Source organism: Lepisosteus platostomus, chromosome 24 (assembly GCF_059453375.1).
Source record: "Lepisosteus platostomus isolate fLepPlt1 chromosome 24, fLepPlt1.hap1, whole genome shotgun sequence".
Classification (NCBI taxonomy): domain Eukaryota; kingdom Metazoa; phylum Chordata; class Actinopteri; order Semionotiformes; family Lepisosteidae; genus Lepisosteus; species Lepisosteus platostomus.
The window spans coordinates 17,394,173-17,414,375 of NC_142634.1; the positions used below are offsets into that span (position 1 = coordinate 17,394,173).

Here is a 20,203-nt window from a genome sequence, read left to right on the forward strand (position 1 = left end):
GGATCTAACTCTCCATGTTAAAAAATAAATCAAGATAATAGATTTACCTTTCTAGCCAGTTGTTCTCTTAAGATGTTAATTTAAAGCATCTGAGAATTTAGAGTAATCAAGGGACTACGAAGCGTCCTCTCTCATGATGAGACTAAATAAAGAGATTTCAGGACGAGGAGGTTTTAAGATGAAAATGTTTTAATCAAGAATAAAATAAATCATTATGATCAATTGCAAAAAATCTCATGAAATAGATAAGCTCTCACCCGCTGGACTGATAAAACAATTATCAGGTGTTAAAACTGGCTTTAAAAAAACTGATGAACTTGGACAGATAGGTTGTTGTAACTCTTTATCTGTTGACCTGTTGTAATTACTGTATTCCTGCTCTTCTAAGCCGAGTTTCAGTATATGAAAATGGGAAGAGCTCTCAGGGCAGGCTGTGGTTCACACCTAGCCTTGCTCACGTTGTTTAGATGTCAGCTGAGCCCACAAGGAGCAGACAGGAGACCCACCTCTGCAGGCCCTAAATAGCAGACAAGACCAGACGCCAATTTAGCTGTGGTGACCGGGCCACAAATCATCAGGCAGAGGCAGATAAATCGCTGGTGGTATATTGTTTGACATTTTTATACTTCAAAAGTCTGGAGGTCACAGGTTTCTCTTAGCCTCTTATCTCCAGCATGTTGGGGCCTCTCTCACCTCAGTCATGCAGAGAAGATGTTGAGATGACCTTAGAGGATAAGTTTAATTGGAAGTTTTTTTGTTGTTTCGAATGTTCCACGTATCCTATTGGCAACCCTTTTATTGTCATTCTGCATTCTCATAGGATCATTACTCACAGCTCTGTAGTTTTTTTCCTTCATTAGCAGCTGAAAAAGAGATCATTATTAAATTAAAAAAATGTGTTGGTACCACACGGGCTGCTGTTCTGTGTTGGATAGGCTTTGGTGCAGTATTGAATTTTTATGGCTTGTATTTTTGGCTCTAATGAAGAATAGCTCACCAAAATTGTAAGAAGAAAACATGGGAAATAAACAATTAAGCCCACAAAAATTACACTATGTGTAAATGAAAAGGACATTTTTTAGTATATGTATATGAATGCTTGTATTACTAATTTACTAAAGTTACTACTCTTGACAGCTATGAGGCCATACCAAAGACATGACCTGCTTTTAATATTTGTGGGCTGTCCTCTACCAATCTCTGTGAAAGGAGCGCAGTAGACCCATGGCTTGGGATTCCCTAATAAAGGCTCTGTGCCAGAAATGGACTGAAATCCCATAAACCAACACTGCCAAACTCACAATCTGCCTCCTTGCACCATCACACAGTACTGCCCTCCTACCACCCATCTCACACCTGGCCAACTTTCCTCGTGTCCTGTTTCTGTGTGCTTCCGTCAAGAGCTTTCTGTTGACATCAGCCTTCCAAATTCCTACATGTGACATCTGGAAGGGTTCGATTGAACAAGGTTGCCTTCTGCTACAAAAAAGTTGTGTTATATTTTCCCTGATTCATATCCCAAGGTTACAGTTACTGTAGCCAGTTATAAAGCCTGTTATACTCTTGTGGTCCATCCCTGACCAATTCCCCATGAAACAATACAATGATCTGTCTTGTGGACCCCAATACAGGACGGCAGTACTGCAGGCAAGATTAATACCCTCAAGAGGCGTCATGCTTGATCCACATAATTAATCCATCAGTTTGTTGGTCGCTCTTAATATGCTTAAATTCTGGTTTAACTGGGCTGAGAAGAAGACCTTCAGGATCTGGTATCGGCACCATCTGTCTCTTATCTGCCCATATTATTTTATCTGTTTATTTATTTGTTTAAAGGATTTCTGCAGCAGGAACCAGCAGGACGGCAGTTGTGTCTCAGGGGATAACTGGGCAGCCTGTACATCAGCGGGTGGGGGGCTGGGCTGGGCTCAGTGCCTCTGTGAGGGTTTAGAAAAGTGGTCCCTGGTCAGCACCAGTCTCAGGACAAAGCCTCCCACTAAACTGCAAAAACAAACATCAGATGGAAGAAACAAAACAGAAGCTACCCCTGCTTTTAGCTGCTGAGGATGCTGGACAAGAACTTAGGAAAGCTTAGAGGCTGCAGAAGTAGAATCCAGAAACCTGCAGAGTGCAGGAGGCGATCTGGGGCGTTAAGTGGCAGTTGTGTCTGTGCTGGGCCGTGCCTGGGCGCCACAGCCTCCCTGCTGTTGAGCGATGGATCAGGGGTGTAAAGTGAGCTGGGACCTCTGTACCGCCGGCTTCTCTGGCCGTCTGTCTGCAGTGCTTCCCTGCAGCACAGCCTGCCTTGTCCTGTGGAAGGGAGGCAGGGAAGATCAAGAGCCTTTTCTTCGTCATTTATCACTGTTCCATCCATCATTCCCACAGGCTGCTGCGTCACCTCTCCGATTTACAGCATAATTCTGGTTCAGTGGTGGCTGCCCTCTGTAATTACACTGGTATTGTTTTTCTAGCTAGTCCCTTGGTACTGTTGCAGTGCGCTGCCCCCTGCGTTGGATCAGTTCCTCTCTGGGAATTTAACAGAGCAGTTCTCAGTGGTGCAATTACAGCAGCTGAACTTTGATCACGCCCTTCTGTCAATTACCAGCACTCTTTCCTTAATACGAAGGTACCGATCTAATAAATGTGAACTGTCGCAAACAACGCACAGCAAAATAGTAATTAAAAATGTGGTTGAAGATTGTGGTTGATAAATGTCATTTCCTGTGTTTGCATGAGACTCTTCTGTGTCATTTTCCTTGCTGGAATTTCTTAAAATAGGGGCTGAAAGCAGCCATGACCAGCAGCCTATCTTAGAAAAGAAAAACATCAGAAACATTACAAATGAAAGGAGGTCATTCGACCCATCTAGATTGTTTGGTAGTTAGTAGTTAATTGATCCAAGGCTCTCATCCAGCTGTTTCTTAAAAGAAACTAGAGTATCGGATTCAACAGCATAGCGGGTGACCTGTCCCATAATCCCACAGCGCTTTGTGAAGAGAGATGCCTCCTGTTCCCAGATTTAAATGCACTTCTACATAACTCTAGTTCATGTCTCCCTTTTGTTACTGATATTGTTACTGTTGACACTCTTTCATTATCTGCAATTTGATCAGAAGATAAACCATGAAGAGTATGGCTTTGGGAATGCTGATCCTTTGTTTGTGTGTGTGTATATATATAGGCACATACTTTAATAAACCTGTAGAAAAAAAATTGAGTTTGTGGTTCACTATTTTGCAGTTCCTCCTCTTTTCCTCATGTACACACCTAAACATAAGGTATCTGTCTTTGTCCAGACTGTAGCCTGTTCCTAGTAAGCTACAGTCTAGACCAAATTGTTATTCACTTATCTATCCATTTTCTAACCTCTTTATTCACTTCAGGGCCGTGAGGGAACCAGAGCCTATCCCAGCAAGCAATGGGTGATTATTCACTTATTTTATGAATAAATGTGTTCTTCCCTACATGAGCACAGCTGTGACCTAACTCTCCTTCCATCTTTGCATTGCAAAGGTTGTGTGAGCTTGATATGTCAATATCCAGTTTGAAATTCCAAAAATGAACTTTATGCAAAGCACCTTCCAAATCACACCCCAGCAATTTCCTCCTGTCGGTCGTATTATCATGTGGTATTGCCAGGAGTTTCTACCTGGCTCACTCCCTCTTTCACAGCCGACTCACTACAGTCTTGGTATTGCTTGACAGCGCAGTGGATCCGTGTGCGCGTGTGACAGGCTGGAACACAGAGGACCTGCCGAGGGTCTCTCACAGCAGACTCCTGCTCCCCCCAGGCTCACAGTCGCACTGCTGGGTCTCTGTTTATCCAGAGTCACATCACAGCAGAAGTGCTGAATGAAGCCCAGCTCTCCGGAAGAAGGATGTCCTGCTGGATATTTGCCAGGATCCAATTTAGCGAGGAAGGAACGCTTTGTTTGCTAAGCAATTTAAGATCTGCAGAACACTGTTATTTAGTTCTGATATCAAGTTCAGTGAGGCCAACAATAACAGAGGCCGATTATAAACACACAGACAACATCGCCTTACCTCAAATGCTCCAACTGTGCCAAACTCGTGGCTCCCAGCATCTCTCCCTCTGCAGCGCTAGCGTGGAAAAAATCTATTTCTGCATGTTGGTTTCAGGGTGAGCGAGATGGCAAGTTAGTACAGTTAAAGCAGAAAACAGCTGTGGCAACCTGTCATGCCCTCACTTGGACACAATTCAAAGGGTCCGTTTGCTTTCTTCCCCCAGTCCAGTTTCCGCACTTTTTCCTATTCAGATGTAAAGGTCCTCTACCTTTTTCCCTTGCTCATGGGCATTGCAGAGCAAAGGAGCTTACTGTTACTAGAGGGATACCAGCTGGGTCCTGGCAGAAAATTGGGGTACAGTTGCCTTTCATTCTAAATTGTTGTTTTTCATAGCATAACCACATAACTAATCTTACTGCGAATGTTGAAAAACACTAGAAATGGAACCAACTTCCATTTGGCAGTTAAACCCTAGGAATTGCATGAATTTCTGTCTTAATTTAATATAACACTTTCTGCAACAATTTGCCACAGAGCTCTTTATGGAATTATGCAGCAACACAAACTGTTATCACAGATCTTTGCAGCGTATTGCGAGGGGCTCTGCCCTCATTCAGGGTCGTGTCATTTGTTTGTTTGCTCATCTGGACACAACTGTAAAGCACTCTGGGATAAAGACTGAGATAAAAGGCATTCAGTCTAACTGCTTCTGATGCTGTTTTGCCTTTGGAAGTTAAATTAAGAGATACTGCTTCTTAAGTAGTAGTATTATTTTATTGGTTTAACTGCAGTATATATGGCTTTGAATAATAATAAGTGAATAGCTACAGGAAAGCAGCATGGCTATCTTGAGGCCTGATCTCTTCAGACCTCGGGAGTTCGGCAAGACTCTGCCTGGTCAGTACTGGGATGGGAGACCTCTCAGAAAAACCAGGTTGTTGTTGTAAGGGATGCTGATGGAGTAATAAGGACAATTCCCTCTTGACCCGAATTTCCAAACCAGTGCCCCAGTAGGGTGTCCTGGGACTGTGCTGTAGGAGCTGCCATCCTTCAGAAGAGACATTAAACTGAGATTTTGACTACCAGCTCATTAATGATCCCATGCTATTGTATTGTATGTCACTCTGTTTTCTGGGATTACATTGGAGGCTGGCCAATCTGATCTGATCTTTATCCGTCATCGGGTTTTTACTTCTGAAGTTGGTTTTGTGAAAACTCATGTTCCTCAGGGCTCGAGACTGGGCCCCCCTACTCTTCAGCATTTACATGTTCCGACTCGGTCAGCTATTAAGATCACATGGTCTGAATGATCAGTTCTATGCTGATGATACTCGAATCTATGTCCATACTTAAACTGACATTAAAGTGGCTGTCCCTGCTCTGTCTAAATGCATCTCTGACATAAAAACCTGGATGACTCAAAACTTCTTTAACTTAAACTGTGACAAGACTGAAGTCATGCTGCTAGGCGCCTATCATCAATTATGTAAAGCTAATGCAGTAACACTGTCTGTGGATGGTACTGTATATGAATTTCAATCTAAACTGAAGAATGTGGAGGTGATATTTGATCCAGGGCTTGTTTTATGACCCATATGTGCAAAATATTGTAAAAACATTTTTCTTCCATCACAGATATATCACCAAGCTAGATCCTATGTTGCCTTTGACTGTTACTGAAAAGCTAATCAGCACATACAGTATGTTTCTTTCTGAATGAATTACTGCAACACTCTTCTCGCTGGGGTATCTAAAGCTACACTGAGAAAACTTCAGTATGTCCAGAATTCGGCAGTCAAATTTCTCAGCACCTGTTTGACTTATCTTCCTGCTCCCAACATTGCAACCTTAATTCGTTGGACTCGTCTGACGTCTGACAGGGCCTCTTGCTAAACGCCAGAGCTCTAAAATTCTGCCCCCAAGGATATCAAAGAGTCAGAGTCCGAGCGCTTTCAAATCCTGAGCCAAAACCTTCTTCTTCAGAAGGGCTTTTTTCTAATTGGCTCTGTGTCTACCCCATGCATCTAATTCTGCATTTTAAATCCTTGTTTTTGATTGTGCTAATTTTGTTTCCACTTTTCCTTGTTAACTTTTATTCTGGCTGTAAAAGGGCTTTAAAGATGCTCTATAAAATAAATTATTAATATGATCTACCTAAATGTCCCCTTTATTTCCCTTTCTAAAGTACTTTTTGATACTTCAATGAATCTGTTGTGTAGTGGAGCTGCTGTACATCACCCAGTTAGGGTGCTGCTCTTCAGTAGTAGAGGTAGTGACTCACTGCTACAGTATTTTAGTAAACACATTATTCACAAATTGATAATGAAAAATTCCTTTGTTTACGTTCTTAATCCCTTTCATTACCATGGATGTCTGTCTTGACTGTTCTCACTCTTCCATTTCCAAGTTTCGTTTAGAAGGTAATTTTCAACAAAACGATGAGAAAATTCCATAAAAACGGAGGCTGTTGCTGACAAACGGAGACGAGCTTTCTGTAGCTCCCTCTTGTGGTCCCGGTGAGACCTGCAGAAGCAGAACAGGGTTTAGCGATGAGGGTTTTGAACCACAGACTCTGCAAATCGCTTCTCAAAGTGAGACATTGGAAGAGCCGTTGCAGAATATTGTTGCTCCTGAACTCCTTTGTTTTATGTGCCTCTAATGTGTAGGACACTAAAACGTGACAAACCAAGTTTGGCAAACGGCAAAACATAAATACGATGCAGGCAAAGTTAATAAAAAGGGCAAACTGATACTTACCCAACTTGCCGATTATAGCTATAGCTTGTTTTAACGTTTTATCTTTTATAGAATACATATTTTCTAATGTGGGCATTAAGCTGCAAAACGCTCGAAGGTGGGAGACGCTCATGAAATTACTTCACACTGCTTGCCGGGACAGCAAAGATTTCCTGAAGAAATCAGCTCAGAGCTCAGCGCGTTATGTAAGAACACCGCTCTCAGGCTGACGCCTGAAGACAGTCATGAAAATAAGACCCTATTCTCTTGAAATGGGCCCAATTAAATACAGTAGTAGTAAAACGTGTCGTGTTTTTAACGTGATGTTAAAAACGATCAAATACGAGACTCGAGAGAATGTATATCAAATCCTCCTCTACAGCTTAAGGAGAGCAGCTACATGCACGCCCGTGTCTCACTAAGAAACGTTACCTGATATATTTACACACTTGCAAAAAATCGAAGTAGTTTCAGAATCCGCTGGTGTATTTTGTTCTGCAATCTTGTACTTCATATAGTGTGTCGTTTGTACCGGGATATAATGAAAAGTGATTATCTAGGACGGTATACAGAGATGTCCCTCACTTAAAAGCACCCGACAACCTTCAGTTTCGAAGGTACTGTATTCTGCTCTGACCTTTTTCGTTGCATGTTAAACATAAACTGAAGCTCTAAAATGACAATAAGGCAAGGTATTATTTTTCATTAAATCATAAGCACCATCAATCATTTTATGAATTGTTTTGTTTTTCATTACACCCACCTCCTGTCTCTATAGACATTTTGGTTTTGGCAGTCTGCTTCACAGAAAAGAAGAGGCAGGCCATGTAGCATTTTCAGTGCTGATATGAGGTCTCAAACTCAGAACATTCGGTGATCCTCAGTCATCATCAGTAGGACACGACAGTAAATAAACGAACTGGGCTCCCCTGTTGATTGGCGATTAAGATAATCAAAGGCAGTCAAACCGCTCTTCACCTGGGCGCTCTTTGTCTTTTGTTTAATTAATCTCGAGACTTGAAAATTAAATCAAGTCCGGACCAATCCCGTTATTTAAAGCAATTCAGTTGTCACAAAATATACCATGAATTATTTACATTTCTATTAATGGACGTTAACGTTCTTACTTATTATTATCTCTTACGTAGTCTTACGGGTGGACAGAATGTAGTGATATATAGAGTTCACATCCTTTTACAGAAAAGAAAACCTGTAGAAAATTGTGTAACACGCGCGGATTATGACATTTATAGGTTTTATTTAGAAAGCTGGGGTGAGAATTCATCCATTTCCCACCTTCCAATCCGTTATTAAGGTTCTCATTGAGAATTGGGGTGTTTCTATAGCAATACACAGGTAATCTACAGGTTATTTTCCTAAAGGTACTGAGAAAGTCCGTTTCTATCAATCCATTTCATATCAAAAGTAGATCGATGCTGAATTTCAGGGGTGAATGACAGTCGTCCCTTTTCATGTGGAAAGCGCTTTGAGATCAGTTGAGATGAAAAGCGCTATATACAGTACACGTAAATAATTATTATAGTAAATGTGATTTAATTAGAAGTGTTGTTACTGATTTCAGCTGTCGGCCTCCCATCTTGTTTTTTTTTCTAAAAGAAAACTTTAGAAGCGGATAGTCATAAGTGCCCGTGTCTGCTTGTTTTTATAGATCTCCAGTTTAGTTCAATCTAACGCATTAAAACCCAACACTTCATATGCAAAGCAAAAGCAGGAAAGAACTTGAATACATGTGAGAAATTCAGAGACATATCTTAATTCTGTTTGTTCCCCATTTCTAACACCTGAAATACGATGCGCTTTTGGTATTTGAAGGTATGGGCACAAGCGAACAGCCGCGTGTCCTGTAGACTGACGACCAATGTTTTTCTCATTCGATATTAAATGCTTTTACTTTTTCATTTTAACGAATGCTTGCATAATTAAAAGGGACGATATTGCATCGATCCCCGACATCTGTTACGTGTGACAACGACACGGCAGTTCACACCTCCCGTCTCCGCGTTTGTCTTTCCAGTCAGGCTCCTCTTGCTCGCTCAAGGTGTCGCTCGTTTGTCGACTTGCTCTGGCAGGCTCTCGTTTCCAATAAAACTACAGTAATGCGGCTATTTAAAAAAAAAAGTTTGTTTTTCTCGAGAGATCGCTGGCTACCAGAAAGCCGCAGTCGTCTGCCTGTTTTTATTTCTTCTGCCAGCTGCGCAGAACTGTAATTAGACACGAATTGTTGAAATAAGGATCTTTTGCCACGGCTGAAAAAACAGGAAACTTCCAGTGTAGTGGGGGATAGCGCATCCCAGCAGACACCCTCTTAAACTTTCATACGCAGGAATGCCCTTTCTTTCTCGAATCCTGGTGCTCATATTTTCATTTGTTATTTGGTTATATGGTTGCTTGCTTTTTTGCAGCAGACGGAAAGAAAAAAAGACAGTTAATAAAGCATCCGGGCATGATACATTTTTATATGAACTGATTCTGTCTGACATCAGCGCGCGTGTCCTCGAGTATTAAACGGGATAGCTAATGGGTCATATCTGAGTCTTTAATTGGCCTTTGAACAGCATCTCTTAAGTTGTTTTTTTTTTCTGTTAAAATCTGTCGTGCTGAGGTTGCCCGTCTCTCGTTTTGCGCTTGTGCGATGACCGTCCACTTCTCGCACAGGGCGGAGACCACAAGCGGCCCCAACTGCGCGCCGGCTGGGTGGGAGAGATAATGTATCTTTCCCCCGCGACTGTGTGGCTGGGCGGGGGAGAGGGGAGAAGTGATTGATGGCACGATTAGGGGGCGTTTTAGACCTGTCCTGAGAGGGAAGGGGGGAGTGGAAGACACAGAGTTTAAATAGCAGCCCACAGCGCAAGGCAGACACATATTGACTGGAGTTTCCAGAGGTTGCGCTCTCTCACTCTCTCTCTGGAGCCGAGGGCATTTTTTTTCCTTACTTGAGCTGAGGCTGAAGGCGTGGATTTCTACCCAGAAATGGAAGAGGATTATGACTACTACGAGGACAACGAGACCATGTGTGATTACTCAGAGTGGGAGCCCTCCTTCTCCCTCATCCCAGTGCTGTACATGCTGATTTTCATCCTGGGGCTGTCCGGGAACGGAGTGGTGATCTTCACCGTGTGGAAGTCCAAATCCAAGCGCAGGGCGGCCGACATTTACATCGGCAACCTGGCGCTGGCAGACCTGACCTTTGTGATCACCCTGCCCCTGTGGGCAGTGTACACCGCCATGGGCTACGATTGGCTGTTCGGGGTGGCCCTGTGCAAGATCAGCAGCTACGTGGTGCTGGTGAACATGTACGCCAGCGTCTTCTGCCTCACCTGCCTGAGCTTTGACCGCTACCTGGCCATCGTGCACTCGCTGTCCAGCACCAACCTGCGGTCCCGGCCCACCATGATCACCTCGCTGGGCGTCATCTGGCTGCTGTCCGGGGTCCTGGCCGTGCCCACGCTGCTGTTCCGCACCACCCTGCAGGACGAGGCCAACAAGACCTCCTGCGGCATGGACTTCAGTCTGGTGACCCTGAACCGGGAGCACGAGTCCCTGTGGATCGCGGGCCTGAGCCTCTCCTCCTCCTTCCTGGGCTTCCTGCTGCCCTTCCTGCTCATGACCGTCTTCTACTGCTTCATCGGCAGCACCGTCACCCGCCACTTCAACAACCTCCGCAAGGAGGACCAGAAGAAGCAGCGGCTGCTCAAGATCATCACCACCCTGGTGGTGGTCTTTGCCCTCTGCTGGACCCCCTTCCACGTGCTGAAGAGCCTGGATGCCCTCATCTACCTGAAGGTGCTTCCCCAGACCTGCGCCCTGCTGAGCGTCCTGCTGCATGCTCACCCATACACCACCTGCCTGGCCTACGTCAACAGCTGCCTCAACCCCTTCCTCTACGCCTTCTTCGACCTGCGCTTCCGCTCGCAGTGCCTGTGCCTGCTCAACCTGAAGAAGGCCATGCACGGCCAGATGAGCTCGCTGTCGTCCACCCTCAGCGCGCAGACCCAGAAGTCCGAGGTCCAGTCGCTGGCCACCAAGGTGTAGGGAGCCCCGCTCGTGGGGCGACAGACTGTGTGCACGGAGCCGGCGCGCAGATTCCCGGACTGAGATCACCTTCCCCCCACTGTGGGAGAAAGGACTTTGAAAAACTGAAAACCCGGTCTGCTCGCTGGGCTGTAACACTTGGAAAACCCGATGTGTGGACTTGTTCTGTTATTGGGGTAACCCCACGCGCTTATACCTGGGCTACAAGGGGTTCCCCCAACAAACAACGCTGGGGCCAGCTGGCTGTGCCTCCAGCCGCTTGCGTTGTACAAATTTTTGAAAGAGGTAAATGTGTTTCAAAGACTTGTTTTTTTCTGGCTTGCCTTTTTTTAAAAAAAGAGTACATGCTGTAAATTGCTGTAAAGAATTCAACCAGGGCTGAATTCTGGACAGGAGGAGTGAGATGAGAGGGAGGTCATAAGTTGTTGGCAGTGAAGTTTCAGCCTGGTCACACTGGGAAAGAAAAAATGTCCCGAGTGTTTTCCATGTTTTTTTGTGCTCTGTTGCTGTCGTACTGTTTCCTTAGCACTTGTTTAAAAGAGGAAAGATTGTGCAACCCATTCTCCACTTTTGCTAATCTGTGCTAATGAGGGAAAGGGGCCAGAGGCTGGTGAGTGTGATTAGAAGGAAGGTGTTGCAGTTGAATTAACATGTCGGACGACAGAGGTGGTCGGGCAGGCAGATGGCTGTTGCCAAATGTTTTTCCGGGAGGGGGAGCAGAGGTCTAGGAGGTGATGGCTATGAATTGACTTGAATGCACTGTTGTAACATGACTTTGGAGCTGGGGTGACTTATCATCTGTAAGTGGCTTTTGCTGTGAATGTCTCAGAAATTAAGGATTTGTATTATGGATTGTATGTTTTTGCCTGTAACTAACTACTGTATCTGGATGCTTTTTAGCATTTCCTATTTGTAAATAAAAAGTGTTTTTAAAATATTCCTCTTAACTTTCTTCAATCCCCGCTGGTCGTGTGAATGTTGTGTTGCTGTGTCTCTTCCCACACTTGCTCATTTGTGCAGTTGTTTCAGTTCTTGAAGACGAGAGGAACCGAGCGGCCTGCTGCTTTAAAAAAAGCACAGGGAAAATAATGACTGCAGTTCTTTTGGGATATTGAGCTTTTCCAGGAAATTCTTTTTCTTGGCTGAGTTAAAGCAAGGGTGTCTCAGCAAGCCCGCCAGGCACGTTAAAAATGCACTATAAAGGAATTAGAAAAAGAAGCAGAGTCTGGTCTCTAACTTTTAAACATCTGCCTGCAGCAATGTGGTCAAGCAGATGACAATAATTCCCCAGACATGATGTGTTTTTTGCCAGAATATGAAGAAAGTGACAGGTGGGCTTGAATCTTAAGGTAGAATAGTTGACTTAATACTGGAAAAATGGGGCAGAGTTCACACTACTGTTAGAGTGGAAAGTTATAGGACCCTTTTAATAGATATTACATCACTTTGTGTGCATCTACTCATACAAGAAAACTCCCAGGAACTAACCACCATTCACATATAGCATGAATACATCATTCTTGTGCCTTATTAGGATGCTACAGGGAAGCACAAATTCAGAAAATGATGTACTACACGAGCTCTGAGAAAGACTGGTCTTACCATTGATTTAATTGATTCATACTACAGTCAGAGGTAAAAAAGTATTTTACCTCTTCACAGCATTTCTATGCAATAAGAGTTTTCATCCCAACCTTACAAAGTATATTAGTTCATAAACACTGCAACAATTTAACACAAATTAAACAAAATCATATATTATACAACAGACTTCTGTAATTAATAATAATAATTGCTTACATTTATATAGCGCTTTTCATGGACACTCCACTCAAAGCTCTTTACAGGTAATGGGGATCCCCTCCACCACCACCAATGTGCAGCCCCACCTGGATGATAATTATGCTGGGTGATATGAAATGTTGTTACTGTAGAATTGTGTACAAATGCTCTCTGCTCCATTGACCTTATGTAACTTGGTGCCCTTAAAAATGAAGCAGTCCACTACAGCGTACTGTATGTAAGCTTTCATTCATGTGTCTTTAATCCTGACCATTACTATTAATACTTAACAATACTTGCAGTACTATTAGGATTATATGCACTCTGTATTTTAACACATTTTGAGGCTTGCATTCCACAAAAAAAAGTTTGTACACTTGAAAATGCACCCTGAGTGAGTGATGTATTGAGGTGTGTTCTCCTAAGACAAACATAATTTCATCTCAGCAATCCGGTAGCAAACTTCACGATGTGCATAGAAGAAACTGCATACAAGAAACTGCACACAAGAAAGAATCTGAAATTAAGTGTGTTAATTGCTACATTCCAGAAGACTCCATGGGGCTTTTACCTACAGTAGTAAGGACCATGTCTAAGTTGAAGAACACGATAGAAACTACCTCTATTGTTAGGGATATGCTGCCTTGGAGTCACCAGAAATTCTGGCTTTACTGACACAAAGAAGCCTGACAAATGCTGTCAGATCTTAAGTTACAAGAAACATGTTCTAGCAGGTGTGCAGTGAATTTCTTTTGAACTTTAAGGCCACTGTATTACATTTAAGAACTGTCAGCCAGTGGTAAACCACACATGAAATCTCACAGGACATACAAACCACAACACGTTCTACATGACATCAGGACAAAACGAGTGCTGAGTTAAGCCCCTTCATTCTGTATGAATGAAGTAACTTGCAGGCCAACCAGAGTGTTTTGAGACAAGAAAACTGATTTGTCATTTGCATTCCAAAGTAACCACTAAAACAGTCTGTTGAGCTTGCTAGAGGATTAAGGTTTGTGTTTCCCTCAGCCGTCATTATGTATGGCATTTGACTGTGAGCACTTGTTGTAAGACCTGTAGAATATTAGAGGTGAAAACAGATGATGAAAGATGACTAACATCTAACTAACAGTTGAACTGCACAGGTGATTATTTGGTTATCAGAATTTGTGCTTTATAAGATGTTTAAAAATGGTTGATTCAGGAAGTTGTGAATTGATTCCTCTGGCAGCCATCTTATTGAGTCAGGCAATCAAGTAAAATTACAATCTGAATTAAAAGCATTTAGGCCTTGGAGAAATATTAGCGACATGTGCCTGAAAACACAAGTAGGTCTGAAGATCTGAATTATTTCCCCCTATTTTCACCTGAACTATTTATTTAATTTCTTCCTGCAAAGTGCTGATCAATTGGTAGTAAAAATCTTACCGTGTAATTGTTCATACTGTGTAATTGAAGAGCATCCGTTCTTCAATTTGGTGTTAACCCTCCTTCTGGCTTTATCCTAATTCTGTCTGGATAATCCGGTAAAATGTCTGGCAGCAGTAAGTGACAATTCAGTTTTTTTTAAACTTGTTTCACTTCCATACTGCTGTTTTTTCCTTCCGTGAGGTTTTATTGAAAAGGAACGCTCAACAGGCAAGAAACTAAACTCAACACTGAATAATGAACTATTATTCAGTCCGTGGTTTTCCTTAATGAGCTCAGTTGGACACAGTCTCATTTGTAATCCTTTGACAATTGTTGCCAATCAGCTCTGAAAACAGGTCAATGTTTGTGTTGAGTGTTGTGGTGGCTGATAAACTCAAGTCCACTGATGCAGTTTGATATCTAAGCAAACCTTCCTGGAGTTTAGCGATTATACTTATGATGGGGTGTGGGGTTCAAGATGAACTTTTTGTGCCTCACCTCTTTCTTTTAATCCAGATATTCAAATTATTACATTATTTGTAGTAAAGTATTACAGTTTAATAATTTTAATAATAATCTTGGCATAAATTCCTGTAGGAAGCTTAGGGCTTAAAAATAGAAATTTGTTTCATGAAGGTGTAAGATTTAAATCCTTTACTGAGGTTCCTTATAGCTAAAACAGAATTTAAAACATTTTCTTCAAATAAGAAATATTATGATCACTCCTATTTACAGAAATAAATCTAGACTGGGAGTGTTTGATTTTGAAACCTGCAGTCTTTAACCTTAATTCAGAAAAAATCAGAATTATATTGTATTTTGAAGTTAGGATCAAAAGGGAAAGATTTGTAGAAATGTGTCTTTTCCTTCCTTATCTAACTCTTCTTGGGCTCCATAAAATGTTATTGCAATACTCTCCTCACTGTAAGAAGTGACAGTCAGAATTAGGAACATTTTTTTACTTTTGTTTTGGCATTGGAGACATATTCAGAGCTTTAGTCAATCTCTACATGGAGCTGCACAAGACAGAATACAAGTGAACACTATTTGTTTGCCATCTATAGATCTCCTGATCTCCTTTACTCAGATAAAGTGCGACTATTAATGGCTGTTTCTTATTTTGTAAAAAAAAAAGCATCTTTAAGAAGAAATTCTCAAAAGACTTTCAGACTTATTTAAACACTTAGATATTTTCTTCCTCCTACAGTTCAAAAACAAGCAGGTAGGTTAACTGGCTTCTGGGAAAATTGTCCCTGGTGTGAGTATGTGTGTGTGTCTGTGTTAGTCTGTGTCTGTCCTACAATGGACTGTTATCTGTCCAGGGTGAACCCTGTCCTGCGCCCTTTGCTTGCTGGGATAGACTCCAGCTCCCTTGTGACCCTGAATTGAATTGAAGTGGAATAGAAAATGGGTGGATGGTGTTTTATGTGTGTCATTGCTAATACAATGTAACACGTATTTCATTATGATTATGTCTATCTATCTCTCTGTCTGTTAATATATATGAAACACTACTGTCACTTTTCCACAGTACGTGGTGACAGAAGCAAGCTAACTTTGAGCAGTGACACTTTAGGCTGTGGTGTGTTTTAAAAAAGGGCAAAAAATTCATACTGCTCTTAAAACAACCATAAACCTGAAAGTTGGCCTTCAAACAAGATGTATATATGTACGTTTTGCAGATTCAAGTTAGCTGTACCTGGACCAATCCTACCAATCCTATAAGAATTAAAGAATCAGCAGAGAGGTGTGCTGGTTTAGCATGCGGTTAACTTGTTAGAATAACTAAAATAGACAGTGAGATGAGAGGCACAGCAAGATTAAAGATACTTCATGCCTCTTGGTCCTCATGTGTTTGAGGTGTCATTTTATTTCAGATCCACTGATCACCTGTCCATGTTCTGAAGAATTGCTATGTCTTGTTTATACAGTATATACACTGTATATGCTGTATACATACAGATTTCTTCATATGCTGTTGAAATAGGTGCAAAAACATTGTAGAGCATAATGGGTTATAGATTGGATAATGTCCCTCACTTATCGATGTTGTACTGTAATAAAAGTCTGTCAAGTCTGTCCTAAATAACTGAATTCCAGAAAACAGCATGGCCACATTTATTCACATCTCTAAGTATTGCTTCAAAACAAATAAAACAAATTCAGCAAAGACACATCTATAGGAACACTCTGTTCTTTGGAACCGCAGTGGAAGCCCACGAGACTGTACAGACGCCTCTGAAGGCTTCCTGCTTCCCTGGGGTACAAAAGGAGGGAATACGCAAAAACACAAAGCAGCTGCAGCATCATGATGGTTAAAGCCAGAGAGCTCTTCACTGCAGACAGATGATCATGGGGCTCCAGATGTTGGGGGATGGCTATAACAGAATCCACAAACAGCTGCATTAACCCCTTTCCACTGTGGTGTCCAGTATTAGACATGTAAGGCTACTGGTATAGTGGTCACCCTGTCTGGAAGAGGACACAAGTGTATCTTGCCACCATGGGCTGTGAAGAGGTTTGGGACAAAGGTACAGTAACACCTGGATACCCAATACACACTGGCTTCTTCAGGATACATAGTGTCGAAAACTACCATGTGAAGCTGCCAGCATGAATGTAGTATTCACAGCTGGGCTGGAAGAAAGAAGTGAATGACAAAAAGACAATTTGAATGACAGTTGAGACAAATGTCTTGTGGTCAGATGAAATTAAACTTGAGCTTTTTGGCTCATCTGCGTTATGTCTGGTGTAAAACTGGACGAAGCTGGTGTTGAGCAAACACTCGTGACCACTCTTATGTTCTGGGAGTCCTGGAGCTCTGGACAAGACAGGGGAAATGGACTCCAACACAGACCTGGACATACTGGCCTGACACCTGACTCTTCTGCCAGGAGTACTCATGTGTGGCCAAAACTGGACATTCCAGCGTGACAGCGATCCAGAGCACACATCCAGATTGAAAAAGAAAGGTTAATCACACACAGAACAGACACTCTCGCCTGCCCATCCCGATCTCCAGAGCTCAATCCAGCTGAAGCTCTGTGATTCCGATTCAGGATGGCAGCTCAGTGAGGGAAACCAAAGGGTCTGAAGGGGTGTGAGCAAGTCTGCATGAAGGACTGGTCATACTGTGGTCCTGTGAAGTGCCTGGACCTCAGAGCTCACTGTAGGAGGTCTCATCACTATAATTCCTGCCAGGTGAATACTAACAACAAGGGGTTGAAGAAATGTAACCTTTGTCTATTGAAACTTAAATTATTAATAGGAAATATGAACGTGCTGTGTGCAATGCTGTTACAATTACTGTGTAACTCTTGAGGAATTTTTAATGCAAGAAGGATGATCCAATCTGTAAATCTTTCTGTTATTTGGTGATACAGTATTATCCGATCCCCTGATGGGATAAGAGCTTATCTGAACAATAAGTCGAAATAAATCTGGAACATTTCAAAGGCACTCTATGTATGTGACTACAGCAAAAAAATCCCACAACATTGTGACCTTCAATTCATTCTTATTCCTATAGTTTTAGCCTAAAAACGAATTGAATTAAGTCACAACAAATCACAATGCCAGCACTGCTCTAAGACAAGAAGAGTTGCAAATGAATTTGGTAGAGGGATGTGAATTTCAGCTCCCGCGTTCTCTCAGTGACCTCGTCCTTTGATATGGCTTCCTCAGCCTGTGGTCTAGTGTGCCACACATGGGGGAGTCAGACAGGTTCCCTTTGAGGATCTCAGGAAGAAGGCTGGGGAGGGGTGCAAGTGTGCGAGAGGGTTACCTGCCACTGTCCCCTCGCAGCTGTCGCCCCTACTGGGACGCAAAAGCACCACCCAAGTGAAAAAACGACCGGCTCACAGGTGGCTCTGCTCTGGCCTGTCTCCCAGCAGACCGAGCAGAGGGGACAGCTCCCCTAGAAAGGACACCTGAAAACACAAAATAACATATCTCACCCAGTCTTTCATCTTGGGACATGCTCCAACCTGTTGTCCCTGTCAGTCCTAGCAGAGAGACACACTGAGGGTATGCAGCTACAACTTGTATTTGCTTACTCTCTGCATAGAACTCCATAGAGCACTAATGTATTTGACTTGTGTCTCCGTAAGTCAGGCTTAAATACCTTCCAGAATTTATCCATCTTAAGTATATAAATGAGCTTAATTTTATTTTTTTTGAACAGGTGTAATAGCTTTAACCAGAGATCCTACAGATTCTGCTGATCCACCTGGGAATTCGACTTCAGTCACATTTGTTTTTTACAGTGTCACCTGTCTGTCAGTCCATTCCTGTGACCATTGGTGAGAAAATTCCATCCTACCAGCGTTCTGTGTGTAGTTAGAAGAAATTTCTTACAGTACATTGGGCATTCTTTGTTTAAAAAGCATTTTGCAGTCTAGATGGATTGATTTTTGTACATACAGACATGTAAACACGTTGAGCAATTTCAATACAAAGTAAGTCAGTGGCCCAAAAAGAACAGCACTTAGGAATGTTTACAGAGGAGTTTGGCTGAGAGTCAACCTCCTGGCTGTAGGACAGGGTAGTCAGAGAGCAAACCCAGCCAAGGGCAGCTGCACAGTTACGATGGGATGGAGCACCTATTCTCAATTAGAAGAGAATTACTACCCGGAATAGCAGAGGCACAGGAGAACTTGGCTGCTGTCGTACCTCCCCAGCTTTCATTGCCTTCTGGACAGACTGTGGTGCCCTGTGGGTCTGTGGCCCTGCTCTGGTCACAAAGAATTGCCAAAATGGTGATGGGCTGATTCCCCTTGTTAAATAGAAAGCAGCAATTTCTCTGTCATTAAATGGAGATTACAAGGTCGGGAGGGATAACAGCAGCCTCGTTCGACTGGTCTCTGCTGTCTCCGTTCGCCAGCAGTCCTGGCGTCATTTCCTCAGGTTAGAAATGATAAACACAAGACGTCAACCCTTTTACTCCTTCGCATTCATCTTTTGCCTCCCCCTTGGTCACTTGTCACTCTCTGGGGGGCCCCAGCATCCTTATCTGTTGGCCAGGGGGCTGGTCACCAGCCAGGCGGTTCAAGCCAAATTGATTCTGACTCAAACACTCAACAAGCTTTTTCAATACACTTTATTCTTGTGATGTTCCCAGTGAAATAGCAAAACTAAGCAAATGATTATTTTGTCATACATCTGAGCAAAGGAGAAATGTGGGTCGTGGTACATGCAGAGGTATGAAGGAGCCTTCACTGCCTTTTGATTTTTAAAAAAAAGTCTTTATTAACCTCAGGAAAATAATACAGCAATACGTACATTTCCGCTTGTTCCAAATTGCTCAGCCCCCGTTTTGCATCAAACCCCCTCCCCTGTGGAGACGCACCCCTGGGGTTCTGCTGCCCTTGTGAAGTGCCTGAGTGGGGGCTTGACTAGATCAAGCTATCAGACCTGACTGTCAGGCCTATCAGGAGGCGGAGAGGCTGGTTTTCATTTCCTAGGTATGCTTTTTCCAGACACTTATGGCTCACAGCTCATTGCCTTGAGTAGGGCCCAGGTTAGCGGACAGTCAGCCATCTATCCATCCTTATCCTAACTGCTTTATCCAGTCCAGGGTCATGGGGAACAACGGCCTGCCCCAGCCCGCCCCAGCACACGAGGGCAGGAGGCAGGGTGCCGGGTACCAAAGGATGGGATGCCAGTACATTGCAGGGCACACACACACACACACACACACACACACACACACACACACACACACACACACACACACACACACACACACACACACACACACACACTCCCACCAGGCAGGTTGGACAGAAGCCAGTTACTTACCAGTATGTATTTGGACTGTGGGAGGAAGCCAGAGCACCCAGGGAGAACATGCGAACTCCACACAGACAGTGCCCCGGGCCTGGATTTGAACCCAGGGCCACCACGCTGCAAGGCATCAACGCTCACCACTGCATCGCCATACTGCCTGAGCACCAGTCATTAAATTACATTACATTTAAGGTGGAACCTAGTAATTGTAGGATGGGACTCAGGCAGCTTTTCTCTACCTGTCAAAATGTGTTAAATCAGTTCAATTAAGTCTCAGTTTGAGCTATTTACCCTTTTTTTTCTGAAGTCTTAATCTGCTGAAATAGACCTAGAAAACCTGCTGACTTCTTCAAAGGCTCAAGATGGTAACTACGGCTGTACGGATGTACATTTTATTGACATGTGGCTG

The 20,203-nt window shown here is 43.1% G+C and overlaps 1 protein-coding gene across 1 annotated transcript; it reads left to right on the forward strand.

The window, feature by feature from the left end:
- Positions 1–9,621: 9,621 nt before the first annotated feature.
- On the forward strand, positions 9,622–11,752 carry LOC148641809 (apelin receptor A-like). The gene has a single exon (XM_088618443.1). It carries the CDS (start codon positions 9,754–9,756, stop codon positions 10,813–10,815), a length of 1,062 nt encoding a protein of 353 aa, XP_088474569.1. The 5' UTR covers positions 9,622–9,753; the 3' UTR covers positions 10,816–11,752.
- The last annotated feature ends 8,451 nt before the right edge of the window (positions 11,753–20,203 follow it).

Coding starts and splice junctions, on each gene's coding strand:
- LOC148641809 (XM_088618443.1), top strand. CDS start 9,754: ATGGAAGAGGATTATGACTACTACGAGGACAACGAGACCATGTGTGAT.